This window comes from Leptidea sinapis, chromosome 22, assembly GCF_905404315.1.
Source record: "Leptidea sinapis chromosome 22, ilLepSina1.1, whole genome shotgun sequence".
In the NCBI taxonomy this organism is placed as follows: Eukaryota; Metazoa; Arthropoda; class Insecta; order Lepidoptera; family Pieridae; genus Leptidea; species Leptidea sinapis.
In genome coordinates, this window is record NC_066286.1 from 11,737,067 (window position 1) to 11,754,778 (window position 17,712).

Below are 17,712 nucleotides of genomic sequence, written 5' to 3' on the forward strand. Positions count from 1 at the left end.
AAATCTCAAAGGATTATTCTAATCTAAGGATTTTACTTTTGCTTTTTTTTTACACTGACGTTTGCAGTCCTTATGGAAACCTTTTATAAAATACTTTATCTACACCCGTGCTTTAAATCCTCAAAGATTCTAAAACAGTTAGCTTATTGCCAACATTAAAACAACCAATGTACTAATAACCATTACATCATCCAAACGAGGGTTGTAATGAAATTTAGTACAACTTTATACTATCATCTCTTTTCATAATAACACTACTTTGGATGATATTATGGTTACTCGGACTGGCTGTTTTAATGTTAGCAGTAAGCTAACTGGTTTAGAATATTTTATAGGGGATTCATATTATGGGTGTAAATAAAAAAAAAAGTCTTGTATGCAACTGTTGATAATTAGATATTAAAACACTCATGTGATACGAGTACTATTATCACCCTAACCCACATTCGTATCTTAATACCCCTTATTACACAACAGTTGCATAAATAACTATTATGATGGCGCAGGTGGCCATAAGTATTAATAATAGTGCCAAGCGATAAATTAACTAAGAAATCTTTCTACTTCACCATATGACGTTGGAACAGGTCAGATTTAAAATAATATACCTTGCATTGAGTATATGAGACTTTACCCAATAGGTCGTTTCGTCAGTAAGCATTGCATCGCTTATTATTCATAGCTGAGTGTAAGTTTAGCATAATCTTTAGATTTCTTTTTTGAAATTATACTGAGCTTAAGCTAAGACAGCTCAATGCAAAAGTCAAGGTCATATTTCACTACACTTAGCTAAGTTGTACGTAAGTAAAATCTGAGCCTCATACGCGGCAGTACGGAGTGCAAAAAAGTCAGTTCTATATGAATGATCAGATTCTTTAGGACATTGCTATTTCTTCACCTGCTCTAATGTAATTTTCTAGTACAAGGCGACATTTTAGATTTCATTTTTCTATTGGTGAGGCTTAATATTGAACATTTTATATATATTTACGTACCAGAGTAACTCCCTTGCTAGTCCACAGTGGCACGCGAATATTTGACATTAGTATAGACATATTTACTAACGCTACATTTATAAGAGTACACAATTCTTTAGTTTTACTTCTTATGGCACAAATTATAATATTTCTAATGATGAGAGAGGATTTTTACAATACGCGCGCACAGTGCCAAAATATTTGTACTTGTGTAAGTTGTAACTAAAAAGATAATCGTTTAGTCTCCCGTAGTATAGTGTGGAGTGATTTCTAGTCTATCTATAAGTTTATGTGAATATCTTAAAAAATATTAATTGTGGATGTGTACACAGTATTTTTTTCTCAAGTTGAGAAACCTCTACCAATTGTATTAATATATTTCTTTTATAACTTGATTGGTGTTTCTACAAAGGTACAATATTGGCACGCAGAATAAATTGGTTGGATTATATTTATTTTGCTATGCCAAAGATAATTTCTACGTCCGTACATAATAACACATATTTTTTTATATCAGGTTTATTTAATACTTACAATTTATTAAATGAACATTTTAATATTACTATATATTCACATATACATTGAACTTTGAACACGTTTTATATAATTTGTACAATGTAACATAGAAGAGATAATATATTTTTAATAATGCAATGAATTCAGTTATAAAATGAAGCTACTATATTATATTTAATTTACATTAATGTTAAAATGATTTTATCAAACGTCAAAAGGATCACATTTGTAGCATACAAGTTATATCGTAGCAAAATGATAAATTCGATTTCGATTGGTAAGACAACGCTGTAAGCTGTACTGCGAAAACATTTTGGTTCGAACTCTTTTTGACCCGGAACTGCATTGAATTGTTATATGCTCAAAATAAAGTACAAAATCTTAATAGTTTACTCCTTAATAATCGATTTTCATATAAGGCGCCCAGTATGAGAAAAATATGGAGAGTAAAACCTACTCATCAAATGGGATAGTAACGTTTTTGGTGTGCATCATTTCTCGCGCACCTGTCACTTTTTAGTTGTGTGTGTGTGTGACCCAAAATTAGTTTTATTTGTAGTATTTGTTTTGTATAAACATATTTTCTCTAAGAGAATTTACTGACGCACGATTTGACAGTACTGCTGTGAAACAATTTCATTATAATATCAGGGAGCATATTTTACGAAATAATTCTTTATAATATTATGAATGACAAATTCAAAAAAAACATTTATTTATTTATTATGTACAAAACTTATGTATGTATTATATATGTATGTATATGTATGAATGTAATTAAGAACACAACACGAATTATATAATTATTGTAAGCTACTTTCCATGAAAAGATTTTTAAAAGTCTCGATAACTGCAATTTTCTAAAGTTATTCTTTCTTTTTTCATTAGAAATATATCACACACAGAAATAACAATCACAGAACTTATCTAGTATTTATGTAACGATATGATTTTACTGACTAATCCGCGTTTTCCATCTACAAGCACTAATATATAATACAAACTACAATGACTAGGACAATATTTACCTATGTAAGTCGTATTAATCCCGGATAAATTTCATGTACACTTATACTATCAAGCTTCTATAAATCTACTTTTATTTTAACTGATTATATACGATTAAAGAAATAGGTAAAAACGATTGATTTTAAAAGATCTGAACGTTCTGATCCGATGTTTCATTGACTGCACAATACAGAAATGTATTCTACGTTAGTTAGTAACTCTACTTCCTGAGTAGGAACAATTAAGGAATTCTTAAAAACTAAATGGCTTTTAATATTTATATGCAACATTTTTATTATAATATTTTAACAGGTCTAATAAATAATATTCATATTTTTGACAAACAACTATTTCATAAATACCCAGTTAATGTTTTACTCTTAGATTATGGATTGGTGTCAGCTACGCTCCATCTACATACCACTGTCAGGCTTAGTCGCAAAGTGCGGCAAATAATACTACACCCAATTGGGCGTACTCGAGCCAGTCTCGAACAATGTGTGACGTTGACGTGCTACATGTTCGTTTAAACTGCTAATAATTGAAACTAAAATTATGTTGTGTGTATGTAGGTTGCGTACTAAAACTTTGTAAAAATAATACTACAAGAAATGAGAAAGACACTGGTATCACATATCATCAGTACTTAAGTATTTTATTAATTTCAATTTAAAATAACACGAAGCGTATGTTATAAAATTTTATAGATGCTATTAAGTGTCAAGATGCCACGCATACAAGCATCTAACAGTAGCCGTAATAAAAAGCTATTGTTCTTAGGTAGTGCGGTATCTAATTGGAGCGCAGCGGAGACCAATACGTAATCTAAGCTTTCACTGTAAATTTAATAGTTGAAATATCATCTAATTCTGTACAAATTAGGTAATGCTAAGATGATGAATTTATATCTATTAATCTTTATATAATAATTTGAATGTAATTTTAGCATACTTACAATTACATTTTATCAATTATATCATTGTTTGTAATTAGTTTTTATATATAATATTACTTATTTAATATATTCCATATTTTGAACAATACTTTTATACTTTATTTTCTAATTAGGAATGTAAATGTTAAGGAACTACGTTGGTTCATCGGCTTCTAGTTCAGCTGGTTTGATCTGTCCGATACCGAAGTGTTTTAACGCGTCTTGTATGTGCTTTACCTAAAATAATATTGATGATTAATAGTCTAATATAGTAAGTCTGTTTGGCAGTTCGTATCTATACATGTCCAGATTACTATTAAGGATTTATTGATAAAATTATCGTAATTACAAAGTGTGTTCCTTAATCAAATTGTTACGTAACGATTACTCGTACATGTCATTTGCTAATGTTATGATCTATCTACTTTTTTTTTAATGAACTGAATTATATTGATCTATATAAAGAAAATACTTTGAATTAATTAAAACGCGTAAATGTATTTTTACATAAGATTATTGCGTACAAGTTGCATTTTTTTATTAATATTTATATAACCCGACGGGGTGGACTTAATATACCGTAGCGCGAAGGTAAATAATATTGCAGTTGATAGAGTTTTAGTCCGTTATATTAGAATAGTTAAAACAACGCACGATCCGAGCGTAGCATGCCGCGGCAGCGGCCGGCGAGTGCCAGAAACGAATTGTAGACGTTTCCCTTTCTTTTGTCCCATAAAAATGTCCCAACCCCCTTAAAAATTTCATAATTTGAGGATAAAATATATTCTGATGCTTTTTCCTCTAGAACAGTGCATTACGTTTTAATAAAAGTGCTACAGGATACTAAGTTTTAACCACCCAACGTTTCGTTTCGACGTTGTTTATGTAGAAGATATCACTAATGGTTTTGTTATTATAATAGATGCATCTTTTTTGAAAGGAATAGAAATTACCAAAATTCAAACCAGAAGTAAAGGGAAAATAATTGTCTAGAAAGTATAACTGCAATGTAGGTTACTTAAATTTACAAAGTGAATCAGTATTACTTAATTTTATTAATGAGAAAATAATATCAATATATCAAATTTCACAGGAATATATTTTTAGATAATACCTACAAATAAATTCTGAATCTCTAAGTCTGTATTTTTGAAATAAAATATAATAAATTCCAAATGAAAAGAAAACATTCAATGGTAGATTCCTAAAATTTAACTCAATTCTTACCTTTGTCAATATCGGTGAATTTCAATAGAATTTGTACAAAGTTACTCACTTGAGAGGCCTCCGGATCAGTCCCTGGATGAGTGTACTTGTGTAGAAAGTGACACGTCCCAGGTATATCCTTAGGGAATGAATTGGGAAGGCAGGAGCGTTCGCGTGGTTCCATCTCGAATCCCGGGAATTTTACGAGCCAACTGCAGTAAACATTGTTTATAGCTTCAACTCTTAACACTTTAATATTGAAAATAAAGTTCAAACAATTTTGTCTTTGTTACAAAATATTTTTTTCTGTGTGATTGAACGATGTACTAAATGTTATTTAAAATGAAAGTTATTAAAATCTATTAGGTATTATAATTTCCATATAATTGCAGATCATATGATCAGATCACAAGCAGTAATAAGTGAAATATATCTTCATTAATAATTATTAATTAACGCAATAATCATTCCCGATAACTATTAATGAAATGAAATTTAGATGCGCAGAAACATTTAACCATAAAAAATTAAATAAATCCTAGAAGACCATGCCTAAAATAATGTAGATATTTTGTATTTTTTATCGTCAAGTATATTATTATATTTCCTTCACAGTGCTTCTTTCATTATACTTTACACTACCTTAAAACTTAAAACAAATCAACAAATCATCCTTTTTGAAATACGGATACTCTTAAATAATATAATATGAAAACGCAATGTGTTTTCAATCAACATTATTTGTATCCATTAAGACACTTTCTTTCATCTTAATGCCAATACCTGTAATTAATAACAAAACTTCCCAAAATATCATGTGAATTCTCATATGACGGTTTCGTTATATTAAATACTTCATAATGGTCGAAACGAATCCTTATTCGCTCATTATGACTCGTATATTGTGACAGCGTTATTATAGGAAGTGTCATTACTTAATGATTCTAATATTGCAATGTATTAAATAGAAATTATTATTTTTTTCTCTGCTTACTTTACTTTTTTTAAAGAAGCTATTCAATTTTTTTTACTCAATAAATTTTACTCATTTTTCTTGCAATATTTATCAAATAAATATCTACGAAAGATATTTTAAAACTTAATAAATTTTGCAGTTTTTGGTAAAACCTCTCCGAAGGTTCAAATTTTAAGAGTAATTTTGCCCAAGTTTACGTTCTAACTTACAGACAATACAATTATTAACAGAACATTTTATTAACAAACTAATTGAATAATACTTACTCATAAGTTGTAGGGCTAACGTTAATCATTAGCGGTTCTGATCCAGATTCAAATTTGTTCGCAAGCGTGACGTTATGTCCAAACAGACAATACTTCAGCATCGTCTTACCGACGACTCCCGCCAGAACCGTTCCTGTGTGAAGCCCTATGCGCATCTGTATCAATAAATAATTGTTTAATTTCTTCAAAAACTTATAGAATAAGAAAACAGTCAAGTTCGAGTCGAGTACAACATATACCAATATTACGTAGGTACTTTTAAAATCCCTATTAATATTATAAATGTTTAGTTTGTTACGCTGTCACGTCTAAACCGCTGAAGGGATTTTGATGAATGTTTATACAGAGATAGATTAGAGTTTGTAAAAGGTTATAGGCTACCTTTAATTGCGAAAAAATAAATGGAGAGATTGAAATAGAGGATAGAAGTTTGTATGGGATTCGTAATTTTCGATGATAAAACCAGAAACTTTGTATTTAGGCACAGACACGTAGTAATTTATTAAGGTATTAATTTATTTAGTAATCCTCTATAATTCGAGAAGCTCTGCGTTGCATGCGGTCAAATGGTTCGAGCTGATATTGGGTGCGCCATACCAGAGATGACTACTCCAATGTGTGGTGTGTTGCTTTGTGGGTATTTAGGTCTATTAGAACTTATAAAACAGAATAGATTCAGTGCAGAGTAGAAAAACTTTTTCATATCTAATAACTATAAAGTAAGAATGATGGATTCAGCAAGGTTTTATTTAAGTTAGTCTTAGACACAGCATCAAATCTTATATCACTGAGAATATTTCTATTTTGAACGTAGTAATAAAAGCAATTACGTTTTATTATTAGAGGGTAGGAGAGTTAGTTGTAAGCACTTGGTGTGATATAAGGTGCGTGGGTTTTAAGCTAGCAACAAGAACTCCTGTTGTAACACTAGACATAGATGATATACAAACACACATCTACAATTTGGGAAACAAACAGTATTTAAAAACATTCACAAAAATACATTAAAGATGTTATACACCAATAAAGGTTCCACTGATATACATATCATGTAAGAAATCAAACAGAGGATAAATAAAAAAAAGATTACAAAACTTTCGAAGGAAAAAAACAACAAACGGATTGTTGCTAGCTTAAAGCAAATTATAAATACAAGTAATCTCTAATATATATTTTAAACTGTGTGATCGAGCAAGTATGTAAATTAATATTATAAAATTTTACATTATACTTATTATAAGCTCGATATATAAAAGTATTTTGAGAACATATTTAGTACTTGTTGATGCGATATAAAACAATGGCTTATATCTAGTGTCAACTTTAGGACGTTGCAAGTAAATATTTCTTAACAAAAAATGGAGAGAGAGAGATGTACAAAAATGTCATATCTCGCTCCGTTCGACGTTTTTTCAAATGAGGGTGGGTTAACTGCAGAGTGACCATGATAAGGTTTACCAGTGGAAGGCTTCTTTGCAAAGGATGCCGGCTAGATTTTGGGTACCACAACGGCGCCTATTTCTGCCGTGAAGCAGTAATGTGTAAGCATTACTGTGTTTCGGTCTGAAGGGCGCCGTAGCTAGTGAGATTACTGGGCAACTCAGACTTATCATCTTATGTCTCAAGGTGACGATCGCAGTTGTAGTGCCATTCAGAATTTTCGGAGTTTTTCAAGAATCCTGAGCGGCACTGCATTGTAATAGGCAGTGTGTATCAATTACCATCAGCTGAACGTCCTGCTCGTCTTGTCCCTTATTTTCATAAAAAACAAATAAAAAATAAGGATATCTATATTTAAGATGCTTCGTTAAATTTAGATTATAACATACCTTGATAGGGTTGCCTTCGTGTGTGAAGTGTTGAGCACATGTCTCCACCATTCGCAAAGCCATCCAAGCAATTTGCGGAGCGTGTGTGTCAATCTTGCGATGAAGACCACTTGCGACACAATATGCGTCTCCAATTGTTTCCACCTGGTTTCAATATTACTACTCTATAGTTTCCATAAAATAGCTGTCGCAAAAGTATTTACAGCTTGCAGAAGACATCCACTACTGAACAAAAGCCTGCCCCAAAGATTTCAACGACTATGGTTCCTGCGCTGCCCTCAACCATACGTTGGTTGAGGGCAGATCAGCAGTTCCGGAGATCTTGACCAGATCGTCGGCCCATCTTGTGGAGGGCCTACCAACATTACGCCTTCCGGTACGTGGTAAGTTAGTTTAAATATTGTAACATTAATTATTTCTAGCAAACTCTTTCATTTGATACCCATATTGCATGCATAATATAAAACTATTAATATCATCCTTGGGAATCCACCATATTGCCTTAGAATGCGTCACTTGGCTTGAGTTATACAATGTCATCTAAAGTAAAAGTTGATGAAAAGCTTTAACGATAGTTGGGTTAACAGTTTAAAAATTCTTAATGATCTTTTTTTCAAATTTAATATCGGCAATCAATCGCAAGACTTATAAGCTGGTGAGTTGGGTGTTGCTTGTTCTTACAGCGAGGAAGCCAGAGCCTCGTCTGCCTTTTTACAAAGCGTTATTTCTTTTAAAGATTCGGATTTGAGAATTTGATAATTAAAATCTCAGTTTATTGGTATGTCCTGATAAGAATTCTGAGTACTTTTATGACTAATTTATTACTTAATAATGTTTGTAGGATCTACGAACCGAAAAAATATATCAAACCATTTTTCACATGTTTTTATTTCATTTGCAATGTTATTTAAGGTCATTCGTTAAAACGTGTGACTCAAATATTTGAGTATGTTTCCATGAAATATTGTGTATACATTTAATTACGAATATGTATTTAATTATGAAAACTTATTTACAACATTAATGCACCCAAGTTTGGCTCCTATTGAGGGAAACTGCTAATTATCAACTATTGGGTAGTTTTAAATGTATCCTAATGATATCATCAAAGTATGAGAGAAAGAACAAAAACTAAATATTATAAAAAAAATCCATAAATTAATACAGTTTAATAGTTTGTAGTACATAAGAAAACGTTGCAAGAGAATATTACACGTAACATAATTTTCTTTCGACTTTCTTGTTTTTGGTACTTATATTTTTTTAAAAGTGAACAATCAATATAATACCTTATAAACATCTAACTCCTCACAGAATATATCAAACATGCTGTACAAGTCTTCAAGCATCGCTATCACCATCATGGGCGTGGCCGTCGCGCAGATTGAAGTGAAGCCGACTATATCACTAAACAGCATTGTGACGTCATCGTGACTCTTCGCTTCTATTTCCTCGCCTAAAACCAAAGCAATTTATTAGAAGCTTCCACTATTTCATCTATTCAGTAGAATTTTATAATGAATGCGATGCTCTTGAAGGAATTGTAATGTTTTTTTGTTTTTTGAAGTGAAACTTTGGCACGTTGGGTATTTTCGAGATGGAGAAAAAGCACTTAACGTTACGCCAATATTTAAATAATGTATTATACATATGCGACAGAAAAGCCTTTCCAAACAAATTATATCATTATTATACTTTAGAAAAGCGGGCACTTTGACATTTACATTAATTCAATAAGTTGCCAATTGTCACTGCGATAACATGTCGTTACCAGTTAAATCAACAAAATTGTATGCTTTAAAAATAACAGATGTAACGCCACTCATTGAATTGTACTTATTTGAAAGTTTTAAATCAGTATCTCATTATCATATATATCAAGGCATATTTTAAATAAAACCCAGCAGTAAAATGCGAGTTATTGCTTCAAACGCTTGGCGTAGACTAAGTGAGTTAACTACAGCTGGCCACAATGTGTGTTACAAATAATCAAGTGAGAGGTCCTGTCTAGTAACCTTGGTAGGTAGTAATTGAATAAACAATCTTTTAGTAACTCGACATTCAACTGATGGTACTTGTTACATAAAGTTTGAAATAACAATACTCTAAGACTTATGAAGAAAAAATGTAATTAATAAAAAATTACATTCACTTATCGACATGTTTCGCTTTGGTAATGGTGAGTCATCGTTCTATAATCGTACTATTTTTCATAAACAATTTGTTATGTTTTTAATCTGATAACCTTCATTTCTAGGATTAATACACAAATAAAATTTGAAAACAAAATTTTATGAACGATGCGGGGCTCGAACCCACGACCTCTGGCGTTCCGGTGCCAGCTCTCCCAACTGAGCTAACTGTTCGAGTGACGTATTGTCATAACATCTTGTATGCTTTGTTCAGCTCTCATTTTATGACGAAACGTCACTCGAACGGTTAATGAATAAAATAAAATTTTGTTTTGAATTTTTATCTGTGTAGTTTTTCATACGTAACCGAAACTTACTGAATTTCGGACTTTTGACATACTTTCAATTTGAGTATCGAATTATATACTAAGTTTATTATGTAGTTTAAAGCTAGGTATTATTATTAATGTTAATATTATGATAACCAATCAAAAAGTAATAATATCATAATAAAACCATGCGGTTAATTAAACATATTAAAATTTAATTTCAAATAAATATATCTCTACTTAAAATTGTTTTAATAATGAAGAAACATATAGTTTTTAAAATATTTTGATAGAATATAATATACAATTAGTTGATAACAAATGAGTCTGCAAAAGAGATTATTGTTTAATATCCTAATTAAAAACTTACCTAACCAAAGCCGTTTGGCAATGTGAGGAGGAAATATGAGATGCAGCAAACTCACATTCTTCTCTCTCTCCTTTGCAACTGATTTGCTCAGCTCCATTATTGAGTTTTTTAATTTGTCCATTCTCTTACGAAGTCCATCCTATACATCAAAGTTTTAGTATAGCTTAAGCAGAAGGAAAAAAAGGGTAGATGAAAAAAGGGTAATTATTTTATTAGTTCTGAGTTCAATAAAAATAATATAAATTATGTGTAAAAACAATTATATGCTTTAAAATTAATCTATACCAATTTCATTAATACTAAAATTGAAATAAAATGAAAAATACATAAACATACATTCAAATCTTCTAATTTAATTCTTTTTTATTCAAATTTGGAACGCGTTTAATAGTGAATCATATTAATTAACAAGTGCTAAAGATTAAAGAATTGCATTGTTAGGCATCATCCTATAGCCCTATGTTCTTGTATCTTACTATCGATAGTTTTACCAGCATATCTTCTGTCAAAACTAAAATGGCTGTTAGCGACAGAATACACAGATTCTATAAGAAAACAAAACAATCGCGAAAAATTGAAGACAATCGCTTGGACTGCTTCGCGTTTAAAAGAAGACCTATTGCTTGCTTGCTGCTTATTGTGAATATCCCCCACATGCTCTATAAAACAAAAGAGAAGGGTTTGATTAAAATACTTGCTGTTCAGGTACGCGTGTGATAAATATAAAAATATCGTGGCACGTTATTCCTCCTAAATACATAAACCGATTTTAATCAAACTGTGCACACTGTGTGCAGACCTAAGTGAATAAATGAGTTTTCTTTCTTTCTCCAAAGTAATCTATACTAATAAATAGACATGCGTATTTTTCCTTCAGTTAACATCCGAAAACTACTGAACCGATCGGAATAATACTTATACCATATGATGGAGCGCGCTCCGGATTGGTTTTACTATATGTTTGTTGGTGATTACTTAACCGGAACTTATATTTTTTGACTTAGCAATTCCTATATTATATATTTGCCACAGAACAGGTAAAATACTTTAGAATGAAATATTAATACAAAACTTAAAATTATGTATTGTAATATATATGAACTTAGACATAAACTCAAGAACATGTTAAGAAACCTAAATTACAAGGCTACTGAAAATCTTATTCGATAACCACTACTTAAACCAGGTATAGCATTTGAAAAATAAAAAGCTAAACACATACTCACACACACACACACACACACCACACACACACACACACATATACACACACACACATATACACACACACATACACACACAAACACACAATACACGCCCTAAATTATATATAAAAAAGTTTTTGTGTTCATAATTTGTTGCATAACTTCCATTGTTAGACCTTAAAATATGTTGATGTTTGTTATTTGACATTTTAGAATGCACAACTGGGAAGAGACTGACTCCCATGTCACGGGCTGTCCTAGTTTGGGGGTCGAGGGTAATTTTAAGCAAAATTGTATTTTTTCTTTGCAACAAATAAAGATTTATTATTATTATTATTACTTTAGAATGGCCATCACGCGTAATTTGTATGGGAACAACCACAGAACAGGTAAAATATTCGCAATACAAATAATTCAGTCAATGACATTTCATAACATATGGCAATTCATACAATGAGCACGGACGAATAAAAAAAAGGGACTCCGTGTCACCTTACATAATAGCGAGGCACCGAAACAAGCCGGTAAACCTTTAAATACATAGCCCCACGCACACACTTACACTAGTACAAGCCGATCGGCCGCCATTATGAGATTTGCCACCGTCTGTGACAGATCAGTTGGCGTCGCAATAAAATATTTTAAAAATGCCGTCATGCATTATGAAAAAGTGCAAAAACAATAATATAAAAGTATTTGTGGATGTATGATTATTTAAGGGAGAAAAAATTGTGTAACTGGTATACCCCGTAACCGCACACATACTAGCATAAAGGTGCTTCACTTGCTAATATCACGGCGCGGAGTCCTTCTTTTTTTTCTAGTCCGTGACTATGAGCTAGTTCACTGGCTAACGCGGGGTGCTTAATTTATATGACAAACAACGTAAAAGACATTATTGGCTTGTAAAATATACTTGGTCATAAATAGCACAGTATTACTTCAAGAGAGTTTCTGTTCCAAAATTGAACCGCAACATGCGACAACCATAAATCAGCAACTGTCACTAACCTGGGCCCTCGTCTGTTCGCTGACTAAGATCACGTCCCTTGTAGCGTCGTGTAGGGGGATGTCCGATATAAATAGCCCCCTCCCAGTCAACCCTTCAAGACCATCTAGAGACGGCGATCCGACGAAAAGTAAGGAGTCGGATTCCGAACAGAAAACCATTTGACCTTTTATCTCCAGGCCCTGTGGGAAATTCAGTTTACGATACAAAAACAGATTGTTTTTAAATTTATTTATAGAGATACTTTTAAACTACTTACTACTTTTAACCAGTGGGACGCTCCTTGCACAGGATACTGGCTAGATTATGTGTACCACAACGGCGCCTATTTCTGCCGTGAAGCACTAATGTGTAAGCATAACTGTGTTTCGGACTGAAGAGCGCCGTAGCTAGTCAAATAACTGGGCAAATGAGACTTAACATCTTATGTCTCAAGGTGACGAGCGCAGTTGTAGTGCCGCTCAGAATTTTTGGGGTTCTTCAAGAATCCTGAGCGGCACAGCATTGTAATAAGCAGGGCGCATCAATTACCATGAGCTGAACGTCCTGCTCGTCTCATCCTTTATTTTCATAAAAAAACTTAGATATAGTAATACGTATTCTTAAGTTTCCACAAACATACAAGGCGGTCACAGCTATGCCACATGGAGGAGAAGTACCTCAAACATTGTAGATGTAACATTTTATGAAGTAGACTTTATTTTAATTTAAAAGAAAAATTTAAACTGCGTTCATAAATTTTCAAATAATTGCCGGGTTGTATCGGGAATCGAACATGATAATGTCAGCTTTTAATTTTTCTGAACAAAATTTTGCATAAAATGTTAAAATCCAAGGTTTTACTTTAAATTCTGATGCTAATTAGTAGCAAGTAATAAGCATTATGATGGAGCCTTTCGATCGGTATGATTAAACTACAGGGTATTTTTTCTCGTGTAGCGTGTTCAATTCCTAGTTCTATCAGGCTAGGAACATCTATGAACGCTGTTTGATTTTTTTATTAAAATAATGTCTTCTTTCAGTAAAATCTTATATCTACAATACTTAAGTTACTTCCTCTCCATGTGGCACAGTTGTGGGACCTATATTTAGAACAATATACTATAATATAAACGCTTTAAATCGTACATAACAGAAATAGTTTTTAGTGTAAACGATAATTCTCATATCTATTCTTATAATATTGAAAGGTAATTCTTGAAAAACCTTAAATTTCTTGCAGAATCACCTAGTAATTTCACTAGATGTGGTAGACTTTTTTTTCATGAAAATAAGGGACGAGACAGCAAGGCGTTCAGCTGAACGTACGCGTATTATACGCTCTGTCCATTAAAATGCAGTGCCACTCAGGATTATTTTAAAAGCCAAACACAGTAATGTGTAAAGATTAGGTACTGTTTCGGTAGGCGCCGTTGTGGTACCCATAATTTAGCCGTCATCCTGTGTAAAGGAACCTCCCACTGGTCTTCAAACCGATGCACACTCACACAATAGTGCTTGACAGTAGATAAAGTTGCAGCTGTGACACATCTAGCCGCGTTATCTTGTACAAAGGATCCTCCAACTGATCAATATTAGAGTTATGGTAATTTAAATATAAACTAAGCACATTCTTTACGAACAGATTAGATCTGACAAAGGATACTGAATTAATATTATCATCTTTGGTTAATCACATACAAATAGTAGTACACTTTGGCGACATTAATTTAATAAATTGTCAACTACAGTGCGGTTTTCAAGGAGCTTTCTTCCACGTACTACAAAGCTGTGGAATAATCTTCCTTGTGCGGTGTTTCTGGGACGATACGACATGGGTATCGACATCAAAAAAAGCGCGTACACCTTCCATAAAGGCCGGCATCGCTTTTGTGATTCCTCTGTTGTTGCAAGATAATGTGGGCGGCGGTGATCACTTAACACCAGTTGACCCGTACGCTCGTTTGTCCTCCTATTCCATAAAAAAAATAAAAAAATTGTCAAAATTATTTTTGATTCAAAGACAAATAAACTTAACTTAATGGCTTATAATTAGCGCTTTCGAATCATCACTATAAATATTTCTTTTAAATTATTAAATCTACGATATGGGGAAAAAGTAGAGCTCGTGAGAAGAACATACAATCTCATCAAAAAGTCAGTATTCTACAATGACTGCACATAACAAATTAGTTTGTAAGATGTTGCATCCAAAATATGAAACATGTTCGAAGTTAATGTATAAAAATGAACAGTATAAATATACATTATCGTATATTAAATGTATAAAACTTTAGAGTTTCAAATTCAGTGTTTGTGTAAGAATGCTTCGTGAACATTATAGTCGTGATAACTGTCATAACTATTGATTGCATCCAACAAATACAATGATTTATTAACTATATTATAATATTTACCTCAAGAATGTCACACTCAATTATAAAAATAAATATTTTATTTATTATTAACATGTCCAATTGATATTCAAATTTACTTATTGGTATCCAAAGTTTTACATAATATGTGCCAGAAGATCCCGCTTTTCCATATCTACAATCATTAAATATCTACGTAACACTTAGTATATGTGTGTGTGAATATTATGTTCAATGTGCTACATGAATACTTGATGAAGAAAGATCTAACGTATCAATGAAGTCTCATTTTGTTTTAGTTAATAATGTGATAAACTGATACAAATGGTATAGGAAGATATTTGTATTTATTAAAGCTTGTAACTAATCATAGATTTTAGTCATTGTCTGGGAAGATACAATTTTTTTTACAGTTATAATAAGTTTGGCATAAATATTAAAATGTTTATTTATCAGTGAAGCCGTGTAGATGTTATTTAGCGTAGATTATAATCGTAGTTTATAGACAAAGGTGTTAAAACCTTAGATATTTTATACGTCTAAATAGAGTCTCTTGTTGTTAGACAACCGATAAGAACAGGCCAGGAATAATAATTTTGTGTGCGTGACAAGCTACGTCTTACACTCGCGATTTGCATGACACTTTTTGTAAGTGTGCGTGAATTGTACAAAATGGAGGTTACAGGCTTATTACACTTGACTAAATTTAGTCATCTTAATTCAGTCATTACTAAATATTGAAAAGTATAATCGCATTCAGCAAGCTATCATCCTAAATGTCCCTTTGTCCAGCAGTGGACGTCTTCCGGATGATGATGATGATTACAACATAATATTACTTCAAGCTTACTGCAATACAAAATGGTTAAGTAATATAAAAAATAGGTTGTGTCAGTGTAAAAATGTAACGATTTAAGGCCATACGAATGATGCTTTATTGATTTTGCGTGTGTTTGAAAAGTAGAATTATCAAATACAATTAAGTTTACAGTTAATTAGTTTATGAATATTAATTATTATCAAAACGTATTTAAATCGATTTAATACTGTATTCATTTTTGAACTCTATTAGCGCCAAATTACATCAAAGTGTAATTAAATAATATTGTTGATAATGGTTCTACGAAACAAAAAGCTTAAATTGAAAAATTTATGAAAACGATGAAAATAGTTACGATTATTCATAATTAAAACGGTTCTTTCTTATTCTTATTGCAAGCTTTAAGAAAATTAAGTGAAGTTTCCGCTAAAGTGCGTGGATTCGTCATATAATAGGGATTTTTACTCAAAGCTATAATTTAATAAAAATGTTTTTGCTCTTTTCAATGATAAATGTTATCTTTAAAAATATTCTCCGGGACTTCATTAAGTACGAATAATATTGCATAATGTACCTAACAATTAATATTTCCTTATATTGCGACTGTTTAACGTCGTATTTTATCAGATTTCTTTTTGTATAAGAATGTCGTTTATTTTTTCTTTTAATAATTTATTATGTTCTGCTTTCAAACATTTGTTCTTCTTTGTATGTTTTCCCGGTTTCTTTAGGGTTACTATCCTCAAAAGGAAAACACAGAATACTTTGTGGATATAAATTATACGAATTGGCAAAATATAATATGATACCTATATACGTCAAAAATGAGCTACGTATTTCGCAGTTAACAAATCCTGATACTAGAAAAACAGACTAGTAGAAACAATGCACAATGTGAGTCTGTTGAAACTTTAAGTATTTTCAGCTCTTCCTGCAAACATTAATATTCAAATGGGTAAAATGGGTCAGATAAAGAATTCAGAAGGCATGTTAAGCTATACGAGAATACTCTAGTATATAGAGTGTCTATTTTAAAAGTCAGGATATTTAGGATTTTTTCGTAGAAGAATTCGTAAAGTCTGTAGTTACAAATATCAGAGTTAATCAAAATATATAATATAGAAACAATAAGTAATTTATTGTTGATTGTAAGAAAATCTTGATGAGAATCATGGGAAATAGGATTATTTATCTTTTTCCTTTGTGTCTTTATTCCTGAAAAATGGTGATTGTGTGAGTATTTGAAATGAAAAATTTTGGATTATATTTATTTCTTTAATATTATCCATGTGGAATTCAATGATATCTCGCTCGCTAGGATCACTTCCAAATTTCGTAAAATGAAAAAAAATAGTTGTACCTACCTATTCATTCGTTTTCTTATTCAGTTCTTTATTAAAAGTTGTTATTTAGTTCTAATATTAAAAGTAAAATCAGTTGAGCTGCTAAGCCATGGCAAGAGAATAAAGAAAAGTAGATAAACATAAAGTTAAGAATAAGGCCTGCGAAAGTAAACAAGAATAAAAAAAATAATGGAGATGAACTGAATAGACAATAGGAGGGATGCTCAAATAGAGCAAATAATTATGCATTGGTATCCAAAATAGAATAAGCAGAAAAGAGGAAGACAATACAATAAGAAGGGGGACCAGCTAAGATTGTCAGCAGGTACCAACTGGCCAGAATGTTATATCTTTAAACGAGCAATTCTTGTACATATATATAATCTGCTCTAACGATTTTCATAAAATTTAGTATACATTGGATTTCGGGGGCAATAA

At 31.6% G+C, this 17,712-nt stretch overlaps 1 protein-coding gene across 1 annotated transcript in view; it reads right to left on the reverse strand.

Moving 5' to 3' along the window:
• Window positions 1-2,266: 2,266 nt before the first annotated feature.
• The window catches only part of LOC126970806 (head-specific guanylate cyclase), an 87,160-nt gene continuing 71,714 nt past the window's right edge, over window positions 2,267-17,712 (reverse strand). The window contains exons 9-15 of the mRNA XM_050816927.1: window positions 12,760-12,939; window positions 10,544-10,682; window positions 9,002-9,168; window positions 7,713-7,856; window positions 5,884-6,038; window positions 4,712-4,853; window positions 2,267-3,672 (exon numbers count right to left, since the gene is read on the reverse strand). Of these exons, the coding sequence (XP_050672884.1) occupies window positions 3,589-3,672; window positions 4,712-4,853; window positions 5,884-6,038; window positions 7,713-7,856; window positions 9,002-9,168; window positions 10,544-10,682; window positions 12,760-12,939 (1,011 nt within the window). The 3' untranslated portion in view covers window positions 2,267-3,588. The remainder of the gene's footprint in view (window positions 3,673-4,711; window positions 4,854-5,883; window positions 6,039-7,712; window positions 7,857-9,001; window positions 9,169-10,543; window positions 10,683-12,759; window positions 12,940-17,712) is intronic.